Consider the following 21,599-nt stretch of genomic DNA (forward strand, 5'->3'; position numbering starts at 1 on the left):
GCTCTGTACTAAACACTTGGGAGAGTACAATATAACAGTAAGCAGACACATTCTGGAGTATTTCAACTAGTAGAATCCCAGGAGAAGCAATTTAGTTCACTGTAGAGTTTTTACAGATTCGTGGGATGGGTTCATGTTTTAAAGCATGCCAACGTTTTTCAAGACCGAAGACATCCCCAAACTTTATTTTGAATATAATGATCATGGCAACCTTACTGTGTGCTAGGTGCAACTGCTATAAAAGTGAACACAGTCTCTGTCCCACAAGGGACAAACCGCAAACTAGATGTTTCAGTGTCACATCAGGGGATATGAACTTCAGGTATAGTGCTGAGAACCCATGCAGGAACCCTGACTTTCTTGATTAGCATCAGAAAAAGTCCAAACACCCACTGTCCTTAGTGAAGTCCTGCTGCCAGAAAGAAACAAACTTTTCTTGTAAAATTGCCAAGCTCTTATGACACTGTTGGTCTTGGCATATGGGAGACAGGGAAGAAAACCAAGAGGCAGAATAGTTTTATAAGCCACCTTTCCAAAGATAATGAGTCCAAGCATTGTTAAACGTAAACTATCACTGAGAGCTACCCACAGGCTCATGGCTTAGGGTTTGGTGAGGTCCAGCTTTCAGTCATTGGATTAACAAACACCTTACACTTCCAACAGGTGTGAACATACCATGCAGTATCAAATGACAATAACATTAAAAGCAAATATGTCCCAACATTCATAATAACAGCTTAAGCTGATTCGTTCAATTGAAGGTTATAGTAGCCTTTGTGGGCTTTCTCTTCCTTTTGGAGAAGTAGGGTGGTGCAGGAGATATTCCGGTTGTAAATGGCATGCCTCTCTTATGAGATTGGGTGACTCATAATAACACATTTAATTATGTGTTTCTGAGTTTCTGCATGGTAACTACTTGTAAGCACCTTGGACTTGTTACTTCCTGGCCTCCACAGTGACCCTCCAGACCAAACTAACCCCCTGTCAATCGGGTGTCCTGGAACTTGAAGTAGAAATTTGAAACCACAGAGGCTGCCCTTCTGTGTCCTTTGTAGATTCTGAATGAATAGGCCCTAAGCCCTCAGAGGCCAGGAATGACACAGGCCTGACAGAAGCATGTCCTGGCTGGTGACACGGGGAATTTGAGTCATCTGTGGTTCTTGTTGGTTGGATTCCCCAAGCTCTTTAAACTCCTTCATTTTTACAGAGGAAAGCATTGCTATGATTGTGTCCCCCAGCCAATGTAAGTGTGATTTGCAAGTATCTGGATCTTGAAGGACCGCATCACCTCATCCTCTAGACTGTAAGCTCAGTGTGGGCAGGGAACATGTCAACCAACTCTGACGTATTGTACTTTCCCAAGTGCTTAGTTCAGTGTTCTAGACAGAGTAAGCACTCAAATATCATTGATGATGATGATCTTTTCCTCCATCCCTGCTTCTCCACCCCTTCTCACTGGTTATTTTGAATATCTCTGGCTATATCACCTTAGCTACCACACCTTTAGTCTCGGTAGCTGTTACTATGGGCCCGAGAGAGCTACTGTTGGAGACCCTTGGATTTGACTATACTGGCTACCCTGCTACCTCTTCCCCAAGGCCGGAAATAACAGAGTGGTGGCCACATTACTGCTGCTCTAAGCAGTTATCTTGGACAATCACTTCACTTTTGTGTGCTCCAGTTTCCTCATCTGTTAAATGAGGATTAAATATCCTCCCTCCCCTTAGACTGTGAGCCCCATGTGGGATGGGAAATGTGTTCAATCTGATCATCTTATGTCTACCCCAGGGCTTAGTACAATGCTTCACAACTAATAAGTGCTTAATAATTGCCACAGTTATTATTTATTATTATTAGCTGCTGCTACAGGTGAATGTGACAGTTGGGCAGAGGAAACAGTCCCCACCCCATAGCTGGGATATTTTCCCCCTGATGTGATGGAGGGTGGCCAACAGGGAGAGGAGGAGAACAGAGCAAACATAGGTGAATATACTATGCAAAGCTCACTTAGCCCTTGGGCACAATGGTTGGGAGGGATGGTTGGGCAATGTCAGACTCTATGCCCTGCCTGCCAAGAAGCTGAGAGTTGTACCAGGATTTCAACTCTTGGGACATCAAGGAGGAGGGGCAGAATATCACCCATCATATTCACAACCCTGTCTGGACACTGGGAAGTATTTGCCCATGAGTAAAAATGTTGTGTCAGCAGTGCTACGCACTGAATGGGCCACACCTGGGTCAGGTTTCCCATCATCTTCCCTCCTTCATCTCCATCTCGTTTTCCACTAATTAGATTTCTCTTAAAACTATCTTTTCACAGTTCCCACTTCTTCCTTGAAATTGAAGGCTTCGAGCCCAACCCTGCAGTGAGTAAACCGTCTCCTCCCATCTTCTCCAAGCCTATGGATTCGAACATCCGTCAATGGTATGTGTTACCTGCAGGAGGTTGGACCAGCCTAGTGGAATATAGAGCTGTCCTTTGTGCTCCAAGTGGAATAGAAGTTTTTTTTGTTGTTGTTTCATTTGGCCTCTGGGCCACTCACTGGCTCCCGAGAACTTCCCAGCACGGGTCGGAATTTAGCCACTGACACATTGGAGACTCTGACTGTGATTAGCCTTGATAGCATTTATTGACTGTGTTTTATGTTGTCTTCCAACCTGCCCTCTTCCCCTCCCCACCTAAAAAAAACCTTGTAAACTGTTCTATTTCAAAGAGATAGTCTTATATATAGGCTAATACAAATATTACAATGTGTAGTTTGGGGGATTAATTCACTTTTATATGTGCATTTTTGCCTTAGAATCACCTTAGTTTTGAGTTTATGCTATTCTATGCCATAAATCCTCGGCTTTCGGCATCTGCTCTGCAAGACTACCATGGTTTAGAGTGTAAAACATTTGCATTATGAACATGAAGCTTTAGCAAATGCAAGTGACATTAATGAAACTGGCTGATTTCAAAAAGTGTATGTACAGACCCAAGTCAGGTGGGTAGAAAGGTGGCCACCGGGTTAAGTATAGTTATGGCAGTTTGCCAGAAGGTGTCAGCTCCTTCTCGTGTTAAGGCACCAGATCATGTGACTTTTCCGAAACTAAACCGCAATCTTTCTCCCTGAGGGTTTTGAGCCGGAAAAGGAAACATTTCTCCAGGCACCTGGGAGGAATCGCTTAGCTGCTACAAGGTTCCTTTCCTCCCTCATCCCCAATCTATCCCTCCCACCCAAGCCTGAGGCAGTCTGCTTTCAGAAGAAATTGAGCTGCCTCAGTTGTGTCAACATCAGGGAATGGTCTGCTTGTGTCATCTCCACAAGTGGCTTAAAGACAAAACTGAAAAAAATATCTACACAGTCCAATTAAATGCATTAGAACCATTGGGTTATGTATCGCCAATCCTCTCCTAGCTTTTCAATGATGCCCAGTTCCCCCAATTAACTCTCCCCACTTCCATGGCCACACTGAAGTCACATCTCCTCCAAGTGGCCTTCCCTGACTAAACTTTCATTTCCTTTTTTCCCCACTTCCTTCTGTGTCACCTTGATTTTGCTCCCTTTATTCATGTCTCCCCTCAGCCCCACACACTTATGCCACTTGTTTGCTTTATGACCTTGGGCAAGCCACTTAACTTCTCTGTGCCTCAGTTACCTCATCTGTAAAATAGGGATTAGGACTGTGAGCCCCACGTGGAACAACCTGATTACCTTGTATCTTCCCCAGTGCTTAGAACAGTGCTTGGCACATAGTGAGCACTTAACAAATACCATTATTATTATTATTACATGTATGTAGTTTATATTAATGGCTGCCATCCCCTTTTAGACTGTAAGGTCATTATGGGGAGGGAATGTGTCCGTTATATTGTTATTTTGTACTCTCCCAATTGCTTAATAGAGTGCTTGGTTCACAGTAAGTGCTCAATAAATATGATTGATTGATTCCTCAATGTCCCCCTTATTTCCTTCAGTGTATCTGGAAACTGTGATGATATGGATTCTCCGCAGTCTCCTCAAGATGATATAACAGAGACACCCTCAAACCCGAACAGTCCATGGTAAGCAAAGCAGTGGTATAGACCTTCTTGGTAGCTGCTCTCCCTCTTCAAATCCAGCTTCTCCTGGGTCTAGTTGGACAACACTGGGGCTTCCTAAGCTTAATTTTTTTGTGGGGGGGAGTGTGGAGGGAGGAATGAGAGCAGCCAGGGTTTCCATAGGAATAGTTCGGAAATAACTGGGAATTCTGATTCCTCCTATTCATTCAGCGTTAACCTGGCTCGAGAACAAAACAGAAACAAAAAAAAATTGAAGAAGTGTATATTTGCAGCAGTATCAGAAGGCAATGTCGAAGAACTCGACTGCTTGCTTGTGGAATTGAAGGAGCTTTCAAAAAGACGTAGAAATGTGGATATTCAAGGTAAACTCGAGTCTTATGGAAAAGGCTGATCTAGGTTAGATGCCACAATAGGGTAGCTCTGTAGTAATAGTAGTAGTAGCACTTATTGAGTTCTTGCATGGTGCAAGGCACTTTACTAGGCTCTTGGGAAGTACAGAATGAAGAGACGTTCCCTAACCCTAAGGAGCTTACACGCTAACAGGATTGACAGACAATATGTGTGTATATATGTGTATGTGTACACACACACACACACACACACACACACATTTACATTCTGTGGACCTTGATTTGTTCTTTCAAAGGAACTGCTGCTGGTATGACTTACAACCAGAAATTTGGATTTAGTGTTCCAGGCTCCTTACCTTCTCTCTTTCTCTCCTGTCAGCCACTTTCCCTACCCACCACAGCAGCATGTGCCATGGAGGAAAGCAGAGCTATAAGCAGACTTCCAGCTATGCCAGCCACCTCCCCGAACCCTTCATGCTCCCTGCCTGGCTGCCTTTCCTACATTCAATAAATAGCATCGATTGATTTCCCTCCCTGTTTAATCCTAGCAAGGGACCTCCACAGCCCAGGTCTTTTTGGGCACCACGCCCCTCCTCCCCCCAACCAAGAGATGAAGGTGGGTCAATCTGCATACAGGAACAGATTCTCCCCCTCTAGAATGTGAGCAAATTGATGCAGGGAATGTGCCTACCAACTCTGTTGTACTCTCCCAAGCACTTAGTATGGTGCTCCGCCCATGGTAAACACTCAATAAATGCTACTGACTGATTGGTTTGCATGGCTAACTACTTACAATCTTACTTCTCCCAGTTATTTCATCTCAAAATTCATTCTTGCAGATTATTTGATGCATAAATTTACTGCCTCAGACACTGGGAAGACTTTTCTGATGAAGGCCTTGTTGAACATCAACCCGAATACAAAAGAAATAGTGAGACACCTACTCTCCTTCGCAGAAGAAAATGGAATTTTAGAAAGGTTTATTAATGCAGAGTACACAGAAGAAGCTTACAAAGGTATTTGCGCAAATCTTCCGGTTTGAATACCTTTGCTGTTTCTCCTTCAAGTTATTAAGCAAATTTTTTTCTCCATTCAAATACAATCCTAACATGCTTCAATGAGCTCTGGTGAGAGACCCCCAGAAAATAAAGGGAGTACTCCACATCAAAAGAAAACCAAATCGTATTTTCATGTGCTAAGCTGATTCCATGCAGAATTTCTTACCAGTCACCAAGAAAAATGATTCTTGTGTTTATCTGTGTTGCTCCAGGGCAGACAGCACTCAACATCGCCATTGAGCGGAGACAGTGTGAGATCACCGAGACCCTTATTGAGAAAGGGGCAGACATCAATGTACACGCAAAGGGCTTGTTCTTTAACCCCAAGTATGAGCATGAAGGCTTTTACTTCGGTAGGTGCCATCCCATTCCCCAAGTTCCACCAAATGACAAAATTCCCAGCCCAAACCAGGGGAGGAAGTGTTTATCAAGTCACGAACTAAAATCTGGCCAAACCCAATAAGGAGATAAAAGGAAAAGATCTGGATTGTGGGAGGAAGGGAAGCTGCTTACTCAGGGGAATTCTTGCTATGGACTCTTGGGTGGGAGGGTGGCGGGGGGGGGTAGCGGGGAGGGGGTGCTCCAGAGGGTAGGGGTCTGGAGAGTGAAATCCTGAGGGAATGCCTAGGAGAGGGATGTGTAGTGCTTTCTCCATCTTTCCCACTTAACACTTTTTCTATTCTTTTCTTCCTCCCAGTCTCTTTCCTTCCATCCCAAAGTGATTTTTCTCCCTCTCTTTCTGTCTTGTCTCTGTGCGCCTCCCTCTCTGTGTGTGGGCATGTGTTGCTGTGGATGTCCTTCTCCTTGCCAATGTCCTCTAAAATAGCCTGCATGTCAGAGAGAAGTCTGTAATGGCATGGCAGGGTTGGGCTGTAGCCAGTCTGGCCTGAGATTTTCTGAGAAGGTTGGCTCCTGCCTGCTGCAGCCTCCAAGGGGTCTGAGCCCTCTTTACTTCCCACTATCCTTCAGGTTTCCATTCAATAGGCCCGAGGTGTCTAGAGGTCAATCGATCAATCGTATTTATTGAGCGCTTACTGTGTGCAGAGCACTGTACTAAGCGCTTGGGAAGTACAATTTGGCAACATATAGAGACAGTCCCTACCCAACAGTGGGCTCACAGTCTAAAAGCTGTACCAGATCAAACTGTACCCTCTAGTCTCACTGAACAGTGGTCCAAATGCCACAGGAGGAATTGGTCATCCCAGCTCTGACCCATCTTCCTCAGAGAGCTCCATGTTGGACTAGTCCTGTTTCAGCCCCAACAGCCCGGCTGTCCTCAGACCATGTGTGACCAAGTCTCTCCAGATGGAATACTGACCTCCAGAGCAGTGCCTGATCTAAAGCCTGATCTTTTTGGGAACAAGCAAATAGCACAGTGGCTGTGCTGACTTTTCGCTAATCCTCACACTCATCTTTAGAACTGTATCACGACCAAGACAGTTGGACTTTATAGAGAGCAGGAAAGACTCCAGACAGTTAAGACAGACCCCCTGGAAGTTTAGTTCAGATTTAACATAAAAATGCAACAGGTTTAAGAAATATTCAATTTCTAAGCCACAAGGAGCGAAAACCAGGAAATCCTACCCACCCCTGCTTTAGCAGGCAGTCACACCATTCACTGTTGGCCAGCATCCCTGCCAGTCAAAAGAATGTGATGAGGGCACAGGGTGAATAAAGTTTTGGTAGTTCAGTGTTAAAAGAGCATGGGATATGGGGGTGAGGGGCAGAAAAACAACTGTACTGTGTGTTGTATTTGAAATGGCCAGTGCAAGCACACCCAGCATGGTAGGTAGCAAAGCAAACCTATCTTCCAAACCATAAAAATTTTAAAATAGGGAAAACCAATCCACTTCTCTGTGGAACTGCTCAAGTATACATGATTTGGATATTAAAGTCCCTGTAAATTCCAATCACCAAAGGCATATAGTTAAATGTGCAAGACAGCCCTATTAAGGCAGAGTAGCTCCATGTGCAAGCGGCCTGCAGGTTTTACTTCTCCCATTGAGATTTATTCAAATGAAAACAATCTCATTTATAGTTTATATGTTTTGTCTGTTTCCATTCTGTTTCCCTCTAATTGGCATTCCCTCGGTGAGATGGGATTAAGGTGGGTAATGTATTTGGAAATAGTTAATGTAGATGAAAAATAAAAAAGGCTCCAGCCGTTCAGACATATTACCAGACCAATGTTTGATAGGCTGACTCCTTGTTCACAGATTTGGAGGGTGAATGAGAGGTTTTCTTGGGAGGTTTTCTCAGGCCTACATCAAAATTCATTTCTGGGAGATGAGGAGGGAGGGATGGAAGACCTGCAGATGGCCTGAACATATTCAAAGGGACTGTGTGGACATGTGTGCACGTGTGGGATATGTGATGTATGTGATGGTGTCTAGGTGTAATGCCTTTGTATGTGTGCCTGCCTGCAGACTTCTTAGTTCTACATGGTTCATAAAAACCCACAAGAGTGTCTGTGTGTGCATGCACCTGTGTGTGTGCTAATAGTTTCCTGAAAATAAATGATAGAATAATTCACCCTATCTAACATTTGGCAACACTGTGGGCACAGTTCCTATTATGAGCCTAAAGCACATTAAAAAGAAAGCAGCAGTAGTTAAGTGACCAAATTCCGAAGTCGTTTCACAGACAATTGCTTGTAAAAATTAAATTGTGAATGAAACAGAGTTAGGAAGTAATAACTACAATAACTATTCCTCAAATGATTTCCGCGGTATCCCTGCAAAAAGAGGGGGCTGGAATCCATCACCTGGCACTGGCATAAGCTAACAAAAATTACCATTCCACTGCAGGATGCTTCTGTTCCTCAGATGAGTGTGTGTGAAAGCTGTCCAATGTGGTTTTTACACCTAGGTGAAACTCCCTTGGCTCTGGCGGCGTGTACCAACCAGCCTGAAATAGTACAGATGCTGATGGACAATAACAAAACCGACATTGCCTCCCAGGATTCCCGTGGGAACACAATCCTTCACGCGCTGGTCACTGTGGCTGAAGACTTTAAAACCCAAAACGACTTTGTCAAACAAATGTACGACAGGATCTTACTGAGGAGTAAGAACATGGCTTTGGAAACCATGCAGAACAATGATGGTCTCACCCCGCTGCAGTTGGCTGCCAAAATGGGAAAGTCGGAGGTAAGGCAAGGGAAGCAGCAGGGCCTAGGGAAGAGAGCACGGGCCTGGGAATCAGAGGACCTGGGTTCTAATGCTGATTTCACTACTTAAAAAATAGTAATAATTATGTTAAGTGCTTACTATGTACCAAGCACATGTCTGCTGTGTGACACAACTTCTCTGTGCTTTATTTAACTCATCTGTAAAATGGGGAAGAAGAGAAGCAGTGTGGCCCAGTGGAAAGAGCATGGGCTTGGGAGTCAGAGGTCATGGGTTCTAATCCCAGCTCTGCCACTTATCAGCTGTGTGATTTTGGGCAAGTCACTTAACTTCTCTGTGCCTCAGTGACCTCATCCATAAAATGGGGATTGACTGTGAGCCCCACATGGGACAACCTAAGTACCTTGTATCCCCCCACCCCCCAGCACTTAGAACAGTGTTTGGCACATAGTAAGTGCTTAACAAATACCACCATCATCATCATCACTGCTGGACCCTCTCTTTTTGCAATTTAAGCCACCTCTTGTAGTTGGATTCTTGGGGCTTTGAGATTAATTCCCCAGACTCTTCTGTGAGAGTTAGCTGCCAGTGTTACCACAGCTGACAATTCACAACTCACTGTCACACCCCAGCCCAAACCAAGATTATTAGAGGACCCCACTGTGGGAAATCAGGGGGCAGGCCAGAACGCTGAAAATCACAACCTTTCCATTTCAGTACATCTGGTCACTTGAGGCTGAAACAGCAATCCTACCTGCAGGAAGAACTTTTGAGGGGGAAGAGATCACCCCGCAAACTGTTTTTCTTTTCCCCCTCCTCACTTTCACCTTCCTCTCCTACTTCTCCAGCCCAGAGAAGACATGGAGCCCTTTTCCCTGTGGAGGAGTCCCTAGGGACCCTCTGCTTCCTTGTCATTCATTAATTCAAGCATTTATTGAACACTTGCTGTGTGCAGAGCATTGAACTAAACACTTGGGAGAGCACAATATAACAATAAACAGACACATTCCCTGCCCATAACGAGCTTACAATCTAAAGAGTGTCTTGAGCAAGTCCCTTGCTCAGCTGTACAAAGGCAATCTGGGCAGCACCAGGCTACTAGATGAAGTGCCGCCCTGCCTGCCCAATCTCAGCTGCCTGTTGGAAACCAGCCCTTCTTCCCCAAACCAGGGGCTCCTGGGTTAGCCCTCCTCCTGCTTCCCCTAAATCCCGGCGGCAGGGAGCCAGGTTCTGTCGGACTGTGTAACATAGGGTCTCAATCGAGCTTGAGTCTCTACACACCAAGTGGGAAAGTTTCAGTGGAGCTCTGGACCTGGAGGAGTGGTCCCTGAGAGGCCAGCAGCCCATATTTACTGCATTTCCCCTTCCTGGCAGCGCCTTTCTGCGCATCTCACAGCAAAGATGGAAATGTTGCATTAATCAAGCCCGCTTCTGTGCTCTTGGTACATTCAGTTCCGAAGCCACACAAGGGCTCTTTTCATCCTCAGGGACTAGAAAGGCTTAAAGTCTCTGCCAGCAGCACTGTAGGGGCTCTGGACATCACCACTTAAAGGGGCATCTTGGGTAAAAGTCCTAAAACCCAAACCAAATTACACAGGCAGTTTCCTTTGGTTGGTTTTTTAAAAAAAAGTTCAAAGTCTTGGAGGAAAATTGGAATCATTTCTTAAAATAGAACTTCTCAGAAAGCATTCACTTTCAGCAGTTGCTTCCTAATACCAAGAGGCCTGGTAGGCGTGAAATAAATCGAACTGAGAAAAGTTGTCAAGTATATTACTTCATTTACTATTATTTATTTATTGGATTTTTATGGTGCTTTCCACCCAATAGCTCAGGGGGCTGTTCCTACAATGATTAAACAATTCACTTTCAGGTCATAATTATTTTTGGATGACAAAACAATGAAGCAGAATAGGGAGGGGAGGTTTTGGCGGGGGGCGGTCACAGAGGAAAGGAACAATTCAGGAAGCAGGCAAAGGCAACTTCAAATGAGGCAGAAGAACAGCCCTGGTTTCTAAGGGCTCTGAACTTCCTGAGGGAGCTAGTTGGATCCCTGGGAAAAGACGGGGCCCTTTTGCTTTCCTTCCCCCATTCATTTTTTATGGGAAGCAGTGTAGCCTAGTAGATAATGCAAAGGCCTGGAGCTAGAGAACCTGGGTTCTAATCCCAGCTCTGCCATTTGCCCGCTCTGTGACTTTTTGTTTTTATGGTATTTGTTAAGTGCTTACTATGTGCCAGGCACCGTTCTAAATGCTGGACTAGATAGAAAGTAGTCAGGTTGGACACAGTCCATGTCCCACATGGGGCCTGTGGCCTTAATCCCCATTTTTACAGATGGGGTAACTGAGGCCCAGAGAAGTTAAGGGACTTGCCCAAGGTCATACAGCAGACAAGTGGTGGAGCCGGGATTAGAACCCAGGTTCTTCTGATTTCCAGGCTCGTTGTGGGCAGGGAATGAGTCTGTTTATTATTACATTGTACTTTCCCTAGTGCTTAGTACAGTGCTTTGAACACAATAAGTGCTCAATAAATGTGATTGAATGAACTAGGCCACACGGCTTCTCAACTTCTTGTTCCTCAGTTGACTCATCTGTAAAATGGGGATTAAGACTGTGAGCCCCATGTGGAAAGTAGACTGTGTACTATCTGATGAACTTGTATCTACTCCAATGCTTAGAACAGTGCTTTGCACATAGTAAGCACTTAACGAATACCAAAAAAAAAATTGTCATTGTTGAACCTGAACCACAAGTAGCCAGGCAGTTCTGGGGCAAGAGGGCAAGAGATCGCTGGTGCTGGATCCCCACTGCTCCCCTGCAGCAAGTTGGGGGAGCATGGGGAGATGGGGCTGGGGACAGGAACAGGTTCTCGCTCTGCCACCCCAGATGAGTGAAGGGGCCCCGAGAGTTCCAGGTCCTGGTGGCTTCTTTGGTGAGCATACTGGACTGGAAAAGAACCTTTGACCTCTGACACTGGATTCCTTGGATGTTTTCAGATCCTGAAGTACATTCTCAGCCGAGAGATAAAAGAAAAACCCAAGAGGAGTCTCTCCAGAAAATTCACAGATTGGGCTTATGGCCCAGTTTCATCTTCTCTCTATGACCTGACCAAAGTAGATACGACGACAGACAACTCAGTGTTGGAAATTATTGTGTACAATACAAATATTGATGTAAGTTTCTGAGTGTGATACTTTTGAAATATCAGGGGCCAAAATACTGAGGATTGTCCCCCTTCAATCCCTTTCCTAGGGGAACAGCTTCCATCTGAGCCCTGCAGGGGTTGTGGGGGGAAAGACTGTGTGGGCAGGCCTTGTGGGAGTGGTGGCGGAGTTCTATATCTCTTCCTGTTCAGAGAAGCCCCAAGAGATCCAGCCCAGCCTCTATCATTCCTAGTCTGGTAGGCTCCTGTCATGACCATTAATGTGCTTGCCAATAGTCTCTTGGTCAGGGAGCTCAACAGGGCTACATTTGCACTACTCTAGTCAGTGTCCAGAGACTCTAATCTCAGTGATTTCCTTTGAGCTTTGCTGAATTCACACAGTCAATTAAAACCCAACCTTGAAGAACAAGTGCAATTCATAGCTGCAGAGAGGAGTCTTTGACATGGCATTCCTAAAATCTGCAATCTCATTTCCATCCTTCCTCCTCCCCTCCCCTTTCACGTTTGATTCAAATCATAGATTTGGCTCTCTGGTTTTACCGTAGAACCGCCATGAGATGTTGACGCTGGAACCTCTGCACACCTTGCTGCACATGAAATGGAAGAAGTTTGCGAAATACATGTTCTTTATGTCATTTTGCTTATATTTCTTTTACAACATCACATTAACCCTCGTCTCTTACTACCGGCCCAGGGAAGAGGAGGTATGTGCTGTCTGGCACGGCCCAGTGTCACCGAAAGCCTTGGATGAAGGGAGCGACTGCCCCAGTTTCAGTGCTCTGAGGGGACCCTGCAGGCTGTCGTGGGGGTGGGGGGAGGCATTCCAACAATGTCCCTCACATGCCCTTTTCTCTCCTCTGTTGCTGCAAGTCTCAGCTAAACATAGCCCCAGCAATCTTAAAAAGGGGAGTGAACCTGCCAAAATAGGGAGCATGTAGGCTTTGGGGCAAGTGGAAGGGACAAGACTTCTCAGGTTCCCAGAATGCAGCCTGTGAATAAGTTGGCCATTGTCCAGTTTTTACCTTGTTCATCTTTCTCTCTGGTCTGGATAACTTCATTCTTTAAGGGCTCAGCCTCCCTCTGCCATGGCCCCTGCCACTAAAGTCCATGGTTTGGAAGTGGGCCTGTGTTCAGAGGGACCCAGAAGGGGATTTTAGCAACTCTAGAGCAAGTTGGGGGGCCGGTGATTCTCTCCCCACTGCCCCCCAACCAACCCCAAGACAAATACATACTTCCACAAAATGGCAGGTGTAACATCCTTAGGTTATGTTGCAGACGTGGCCTGTATGACATTACACATCTCCTTGGCCACTATTAATGAGGGCCATCATTAGCCACCTTGCTTGTGGCGGCATACAGTTTAAATCTGTAAATGGTATTTCATGGATATAAAGTACCTATTTTAGATGGAAATGACGAGAAAGTGAAAGTGAAAAAGAGGGGTGTCTGTGGATTGTCTAGCTGAAAATTTATATTATGCTGGCATATGTATAATATTCTGGTATTGTTGTTGGGGAGGCTTTAAGCTGGAAAAGGATAAGTGTGTATTAAGGTTAGACTTTGTTTCTGGATTTCAGGGCCAGGTGGTTTAAGGAAGTATTTCGTTTTCCAACTCCTTATGTGGGACATTCAAACAGTTTTACCTAAGGCTTTCCTCCTGCCAAGTTTTAACAAAACTCAAGCAAAGACTATTTGCCTTTTCACTTGCGAGCTCTCCAATTAGGAAAGAAATCTCCTCTTGCTTCTCTTCCCTCTACTCCAGGCACTCCCTCATCCATTAGCTCTGACCCACAAAATGGGGTGGCTGCAGTTGCTGGGAAGAATGTTTGTCATGATCTGGGCCACGTGCATCACTGTGAAAGAGGTAAGTCTAAACTAGGCAGAGCTTGATTTCTCTTACTCTCAGCTTGTTACAGTCCCATCCACAGAGATCCCAAAAAGCTCAACATCTACCAACTTTGGGCAAGATTGGGGTGGTGCCTACGTTGCTGTTGTGAAAAATTCAGAATTCCTTTGGCCAGTGCCTTGCCAGGGCAGTAACTGTAGAACTCTGGCTGTTGGCTAAGAGCAGACAGAAGAGGATGTTGAAATATTTGCCCAGATTGATTCCGAGCCCACAGCTCCTCTTTGGAAAGCACTTAAAAATGGCCCCAGCCCTGGGGATAGGGGCTGTGTTTCATGCCAAGGGACAGGATGGGTAGGGCAAGAATGTAGTCCTGCCACTGCCCAGGAATACTCTGGCACAGACCAGAGATTATGCTATTCTTGGCCCTCGCTGCCATGAAAGCTAGACTGAACATGACATGAAGCTAGACTGAAAGCTCGTCATGGGCAGGGAACTTACCTACCAACTCTATTGTACTGCACTTTCCCAGTTGCTTAGTACAGTGCTCTGCACACAGCAAGTGCCAGCCCAGGATAAGAGTGGGCCTTCCCATTTTTTTTAGATTGTAAGGTCCTTGAGGGCAGGCAGGGACCTGTTTTTTTTATTTCCATTGCACTCTTCCAAAAGCTTTGAACAGTACTCTGCACCCAGAAGACGCTCAATAGCTACTGCGGATTTCCACAGGCCACTTTGGAGAGAAATGTAGGGGATACCCATGCCACATGACCTCCCGAGGCCATTTCCACCAATTTTGTATTTGTTCCAAACAAGTTATGAAAGGTTAAAGTTAAATCCATTGTCAGTGTTTCAAGACAGGGCCAGAGCAAACAATAACTAAAACCATGGCATTTGTTAAGTGCTTACTGTGTCCCAAGCACTGTGCTAATCACTGAGGCTGATTCAGGATTATCAGACTAGACAGAATTACTGTCCCACACGATGCTCACAGTCCAAAGAGGCAGGAGAGCGGTGTTTAATCTCCATTTTGTAAATGAGTTGACTGAGGTACAGAGAAGTTAAATGCCCAAGGTCACACAACAGACAAGTGGCAGAGGCAGGATTAGAACTGAGGTTTCCTGACGGCCAGTTGTGTGCTACTTCCGCTGGGCCACTTTAACCACCACCGTTTTCTTCTCTCCCCCCTCTTTCACCTTCCCTCTCCTACTTTCCCCTCCCTTAAGTTGGTGGGATGATATTGCTTGTGTGAGTGTGGTGGGGGTTGCGGGGAGGGGCAAGGTTATCACTTTTATCTGCAGGGTTCGGTGATTTTAAAGGAATCTTCTTGCTTTTGAACTCAAAGCGGCCAAACGCCTGCCACCAGTGTATGGTGCACAGGGATTTTCTTTGCGTATGGGTGAATCTGCTGTTTAATTTGGTTTCCCTGTTTCACCTCTGTTTAGGGCATAGCAATCTTTCTGCTGAGGCCCTCAGACCTGCAGTCCATTCTCTCAGACGCCTGGTTCCACTTTGCCTTGTAAGTTGGCAGACACTTGATTCTTGCATCCCGGTGACTAAATTAGGGGAATTAAACTAGTTTTATACTCAGTATCACTGTCCTCCAACACCATCTGTGACAGTTCAGCTTGAAGGCTGCAGAAGATAGCAGTAGGGGGCTGTTGGAAGGCAGGGGACTGGATGACATAAGTCTGTTAAGCTTTTGGAGGAAATTGCACTATTTCATATTTGAAGCTGTAGGCAGTTGCTTTCATCTCTGTTTAAAGAAATGCATTTTTCTTACCAATTCTTCTATCTTACTAATACATTACTTCCATTGAATCCATCAAGCCCTTAACAGGTAGGCCTTACAAACTGCACAGAAGGAAAAGAGGTGGGGGAAGGAATGGAAAAGCCTCTGTATAATCCGCCCCAACACTACCCAGCAGCTCCCTTGCCTGTGTATAATCCTGGCCATCTAGCTTCACTGAGGGTTGTGGCCTACACACCTGAACATCCAGGCATCCCACCTTGTTGCCCAGCAACCTGCATTCTGCCCTGCATTCTGTTCAGGTTGCTTTCCTAATAAGGCAGAGAAACAGAGGTCAAAGGCCAGAACAAGACAGACATGAGAAGAGAATTTGGGGGATGATGGCATCTTGCTTTCAGGGGAATAATTTTCTGGTTGTTGGCCAGTGTGTGGAGGGAAGACTGGGAATGGCAATACTTTCATTCCACAGGTCATAAGTGCCATTGATGGCCACGTGTTGGTTGACCCATATTCCCACTGTAAGGTGGTAATTAATGCTCCAGCTATTTTCTCTGGTAATCCCAGTTCTGTATATTCTTAACCTAGTGTATTTATTCAAATTGGTATGACCTTCTCCTGGCCTCAAAAATAGAAGTATCCAGCCCAGGGAACAGTACTGAAAGGTGAAATACTAAGAGAGGAATCAGAGAATGATTTTTTTTGGTCATGATTTTGGTCTTTAGATTTTACCTATAGAGAGTAGCTAAGACACTTATTGTATCTATGTTTTTTGAACAGTTTTATACAAGCTGTGCTTGTGATCTTGTCTGTCTTCTTGTACTTGTTTGCCTACAAAGAATACCTAGCATGCCTCGTATTGGCAATGGCACTAGGATGGGCTAACATGTTGTACTACACTAGAGGATTTCAGTCTATGGGGATGTACAGCGTCATGATTCAAAAGGTAAGTGCAGTGCTTTATTTTTACACTCAGAAAACTGGGTTATTCCACTTTACTGCAAAGGTTTTAATGAGTATTTCCTCCATGCAGTGGATTAGACTGGACATATTCATTTTACTTTTCTGACAAGTATACGTGCATTTTAAATAATAATAATAATAATGACATTTATTAAGCTCTTACTCTGTGCAAAGCACTGTTCTAAGCGCTGGGGAGGTTACAAGGTGTTCAGGTTGTCCCACGGGCTCACAGTCTTCATCCTCATTTTACAGATGAGGTAACTGAGGCCCAGAGAAGTGAATTGACTTGCCCAAGGTCAAAGAGCTGACAATTGGCGGAGCCGGGATTTGAACCCATGACCTCTGACTCCAAAGCCCGGGCTCTTTCCACTGAGCCACGCTGCTTCTCTGGGTCCCTTATTTGGATCAGATCCACTATTCGAAGCCCTTAAACACACTGTAACAAAGTAACTGGATTGGTAACATAGCTAGATTGAAATTGAGGGGGTTACAATTTTCCAATCTTTTACCTATAACTATTTTTGTTCTATTTCAGGTCATTTTACATGATGTGCTGAAATTTCTATTTGTATATATAGTTTTCTTGCTTGGATTTGGAGTAGGTAAATATGATTTAATTTACTCTCATTCAAAATAGGCTAGACACCTATCGCTAGGGATAATTTAGGAACTGTATTTCTTGGAGGTGGGAAATGGGTTGGATGACTTCTGATTGTCCTGTGATCCTCTCTGCCCATTGATTGTTGTTGACTTGTGCACACATACAGTTTAATTGGCCCCTTTGCAACAGGGAACAAGGCGAGATCAGTCTCCTCCTCCTCTTCCATGGCCATGGGAAGAATCAGCTGATAGCCACAATCCCAGCTGGTTAATGGCTAGCTGAAGGATCCCTCTTTCCCATCATCTTCCAGCCATGTTCAAACCCTTGTGCAAGGTGGCAAAGAGGCATTCTCTTCAGTCAATCATATTTATTGAGATCTTACTGTGTGCAGAGCACTGTACTAAGCACTTGGGAGAGTACAATATAACAAACACATTCCCTGCCCTCAATGAGTTTAAAGTTTAGATTCTCTTCCCTCTTCTCCTCCCTCCCTCCCCAGTAGGGGAGAGGGAAGAGAATCAGATTTCCTATTCACATGGATCTGGGGGCCGGGAGAGGAGAGAGGAGAAAAAATGTTGCCAGCATACTGTCCACCATCTGATTCTCTCTGACCCTTATTCTGTCCTGCAAAAGTGAGTCGGCCCTGACAAGCTCATTAAGCACAGCTCTGGGGGCTTCCCCATTTAGGGTTTGCTGACCACCTCTCTGACTGAGGGCATTCCCACCTCCCCTGTGCATGCCAGCTAGGTGAAACTCAACCCACAATAGGAGAGGTGTCCATTTACAACGCCCTCTCCCATTACAAGCCAAGCCTTAGGTATTTTGCGGGTGCTGAAGCTTGTTAAAGGGCCTCCAGCCCAAATAATCACCATGACTAAAATTCAAACTGCCTTTGTGAGACCCTCTCCTTGGGTAGCAGGCAGAAGGAGGCACATCCGTTGTGGTTTTAGTTTTGGAGCTCTGTGAACCAACATAAACCAGGCACAACTTTTATTTTCCCTCATAAACCGCTCTTGAATTACCGAAGTTATCATGAAATGGAGCATAACCTTCCCATTTTGACAGCTTGTTTCACTAGCCCCAGATTTCATGAGGTTCACTGGGTTCAAACTAGTTGGAGAATATGCACCAAATAGGAAAACAGACCATTAAAGCACAGTTTCTTTGATCTTTTCTCGGTCCAGCCCTCGCCTCACTGATAGAAAAGTGCCCCCCAAATGAAAGCGAATGCAGCTCCTATGGCAGTTTCAGCGACGCTGTGTTGGAGCTTTTCAAACTCACCATAGGCTTGGGAGACCTCAGCATTCAGCAGAATTCCAAATATCCCATTCTGTTCCTCTTCCTGCTTATCACTTATGTGATCCTAACTTTTGTCCTCCTCCTGAACATGCTAATTGCCCTGATGGGAGAAACAGTGGAAAACATCTCCAAAGAGAGTGAGCGTATCTGGAGGCTCCAGGTGAGTGGTATTGTGTGGAGGGTTGATCCTGACCCATGATTTCTGTGCCGTGGAGATCGTTATTGTCACAAGAAGCTTTGATTCAAGGGCAGGCTTGTTTTGTTTATTGTCCCTAGAGAGCCAGAACCATTTTGGAGTTTGAGAAACTGCTACCAGAGTGGCTGAGAAGTAAATTCCGGTTGGGAGAACTGTGCAAAGTAGCTGACAATGATTTCAGACTGTGCTTAAGGTAATGGCGGAACAAAGCCCCCTTCCAGTTAAGCCTCTGGGGATGAATACACTCTCCAAAGGGTCTAGGAATCAGAATTACTGAAGCAAGAACTCATTTCCACCAGTCCTGTGACACTGAAGCTAGTGCATTTCTCTCAGAATTTCAATTTGGCTTTTAAATTGTACCCCCACCCCCAAAGTAGGTAATTTTCCTGTTCAAGGCCCTTTTGTTCTTTGCCATTTTTTAAGTTATAATAACTTTGTCTTTGGGTTCATCTACATTGAGTCAGCTCTATATGTCTCCCTGGACAATCCCAATACCCCTGACATCTTGCGCAAAAGTGACAAACCTGGTGTTCGTTGCTGGTGTTCCAGCCCCAGAAACTTGGACAGAATTCATCACTGCCTTCATTTAAGATAGAATAGCAGGTCTTATGTAGCAAAGAACTTCAAAATAAAAAGACTTTTATTATTATTATTATTATTATAAACAATAAATACTATGTTAAGCACCTACTATGTGTCAAGAGGTGTTCTAAATACTGGGCTAGATACAAGCCAATCAGGTTGAACACAATCCTTGCCCCACATGGGGCTCACAGTCTTAAACCCCATTTTACAAATAAGGTAACCGAGGCCCAACGGAAGTGATGTGACTTGCCTGAGGTCACATTGCAGGCAAGTGGCAGAGCTGGGATTAGTGGGTGCTAATCCTGCCTCCACCACTTGTCTTCTGTGTGACCTTGGGCAAGTCACTTATCTTCTCTGTGCCTGATTTACCTCATCTGAAAAACAGGGATTAAGACTGTGAGCCCCATGTGAGACAGGGACTGTGCCCAACCTATCTTGCATGTACCCCAGTACTTAAAACAGTGCTTGGCACATAGTAAACACTTAACAAATACCATAATTATTATTATTATCCCTTTTGCAGGAGATTATAGGACTCTCTTTGGGGCCAAGGACATCTTATGGTGTTTCGTTCAATAGTTTTTATTAAGTCCCTTCTATGCAAAGCACTGTACTAGGCACTTGGAATAGACCAATGTAGATAAGACATAGTCCCTGCCCTCAAGAAACTTACAGTCTCATGGCAAATCTCAAGGTCAGTCAAAAGAGATGGTGATGGCTCCACAGAGTCACTAATGGAATTTAACAATCATGAACAATCATCTAGTGATTAGTACAGTGCTCTGTTCACAGGTAAGTGCTCAGTAATTACCTTTGATTAATAGCATTGTGATTCCTGGATGAAAGCTACTAAAATCCTGACTACGCTAATATGATATGGTCACTAATATGACCAAAAAGTAGTCAGGAAATAAGTAACTCTGCATTTAGGATAGTCAAACACTAATAACACTATTCATTCCTCACAAACAGGATTAATGAAGTGAAATGGACAGAGTGGAAAACTCATGTTTCATTTATCAGTGAAGACCCAGGTCCTGGAAGGCACTCAGGTACTTTTGGTTAAAATACTGGATTAATTGGCAAGCTGTCTCATCTTTTACATCTAAAATAGTTCCTAGTTTGAGGCATAGGTGCCAACTCAGTGGGGACAACTGTCCCAATTGTTTTTTAAGCTGGCCCACCAACCTTGCTCATCCCCAGGTCTCTGGCAAGACCTGAGAGTTTCTAGGCAAGACAGGAGAGGCCTAAAATTGAGCCCTCCTAACCAGTTTGCTCTCTGTATCCTGTCCTCATCCTCACCTAGAATTCCCTTTCAGCCCTGCACTCCCCACAAAAAGTTGGGAGCAAAGACAGTATTTTCTATTTAAACGTTCCCTCCCTCCAATAAGCTGTGCTTTTGCAGGCCACCCCTTATCTCAATGGGTTTTGGGTTCATGGGGCTCAGCAACTCTGAAATTGCTTATGTGCCCAATCCAATGATGGGAGTGAAGTGGGGTGCATAGAAAGTACCTGAAATCTCTCCAAATGACTTTGCTGAAGCTTATTTCAATAAGAGACAACTGGGACATAGTGCAAAAATGTTACCCAAGTATAACACATTACCACATAATCCTTTCTCGTAGGTTTGAAAAAAATACAAGATGTTTCACGTTCGAATAGCAAAACCACTCTCAACGCATTTGATGAAATTGAAGATTTTCCTGAAACTTCTGTGTAGTTGTATTTGGTTTTTGGAATGGTATCATCATTGACAGTGACTTACGGCTTATTCACTGTGTATAGAATATATTGTACTAGAACCTATCAGGTTCATGAAATGTGAAGGTACATCCCCCCAGTTTCACACTGCTGATGACAAAGGATATGAAAATGATACAACATCTTGAAAGCCCATACTTTCACTTCTCCAACAAGCATGATGGAGTTCCTTAAATACATTCAAACAGATTTATTTATGAGTCACTGAAACAAGAACTAAATTTGTTTGGGAATTCAACCACCCACTGAACTTTTTCATTTGCTTTAAAAACTAGAGATAGAATTTTGGGTCATTTTTGAAATTCAGGACCAAATCCCCATAAATAAATATGGATGGCATCAGCCACAAAGACCCAGCTGAAAGCCACCCTGATTCACCTATTGCCAGAACCAGCCTCTCTGGAAGGTTTAGGTGAGTTCGGGGGAGGTAGAGCCACAAGTAAAGCAGTATGGTCCTGTGGAAAAAGCAGGGGTCTGGAAATCAGGACACCTAGGTTCTAGTCTCAACTCTGCCATTAATCGGCTGTGTGCTGCAGATTTATCCAATTGGTGCCTCAACTTCCTCATCTATAAAGTGGGAACAATACCTACTTTTCAGCACTTCACAACCATATTGTGATGACAAAGTGAGAAAAATATAAAAGCACTTGAATTCCTCTATACAGTCAAGACATTATTCTTAGGGCTGAGAGGTCTGTGAAAAGGGGTTTGTTATTCTTCCACTCTGATTGAATATTTGGAGATTGTGGAATTTATGAGCCCAACCACACAGAAGGTTGGTGACTTGCCTGGCAGTTACCTTAACTGAATATCTCAGAATTGAGGTGATCATTTGAATGTGCTATAGGAGTTGAGGAGGCAGTCCTT

The 21,599-nt window shown here is 44.5% G+C and overlaps 1 protein-coding gene across 2 annotated transcripts in view; it reads left to right on the top strand.

The window, feature by feature from the left end:
* Positions 1 to 20,691, top strand: part of TRPV3 (transient receptor potential cation channel subfamily V member 3) — a 25,844-nt gene extending 5,153 nt beyond the window's left edge. The window contains exons 2-17 of one of the 2 annotated variants that reach the window (XM_038759378.1): positions 2,321 to 2,425; positions 3,962 to 4,048; positions 4,256 to 4,407; positions 5,235 to 5,411; positions 5,666 to 5,806; positions 8,322 to 8,602; positions 11,574 to 11,750; positions 12,286 to 12,444; positions 13,503 to 13,604; positions 15,026 to 15,099; positions 16,108 to 16,273; positions 16,826 to 16,892; positions 18,076 to 18,350; positions 18,467 to 18,579; positions 19,944 to 20,032; positions 20,597 to 20,691. In XM_038759378.1, coding sequence (XP_038615306.1) covers positions 2,321 to 2,425; positions 3,962 to 4,048; positions 4,256 to 4,407; positions 5,235 to 5,411; positions 5,666 to 5,806; positions 8,322 to 8,602; positions 11,574 to 11,750; positions 12,286 to 12,444; positions 13,503 to 13,604; positions 15,026 to 15,099; positions 16,108 to 16,273; positions 16,826 to 16,892; positions 18,076 to 18,350; positions 18,467 to 18,579; positions 19,944 to 20,032; positions 20,597 to 20,691 — 2,260 coding nt within the window. The remainder of the gene's footprint in view (positions 1 to 2,320; positions 2,426 to 3,961; positions 4,049 to 4,255; positions 4,408 to 5,234; positions 5,412 to 5,665; positions 5,807 to 8,321; positions 8,603 to 11,573; positions 11,751 to 12,285; positions 12,445 to 13,502; positions 13,605 to 15,025; positions 15,100 to 16,107; positions 16,274 to 16,825; positions 16,893 to 18,075; positions 18,351 to 18,466; positions 18,580 to 19,943; positions 20,033 to 20,596) is intronic. The other variant, XM_038759377.1, reaches the window with a different exon arrangement.
* The last annotated feature ends 908 nt before the right edge of the window (positions 20,692 to 21,599 follow it).

This window comes from Tachyglossus aculeatus, chromosome 17, assembly GCF_015852505.1.
Source record: "Tachyglossus aculeatus isolate mTacAcu1 chromosome 17, mTacAcu1.pri, whole genome shotgun sequence".
Lineage (NCBI taxonomy): Eukaryota > Metazoa > Chordata > Mammalia > Monotremata > Tachyglossidae > Tachyglossus > Tachyglossus aculeatus.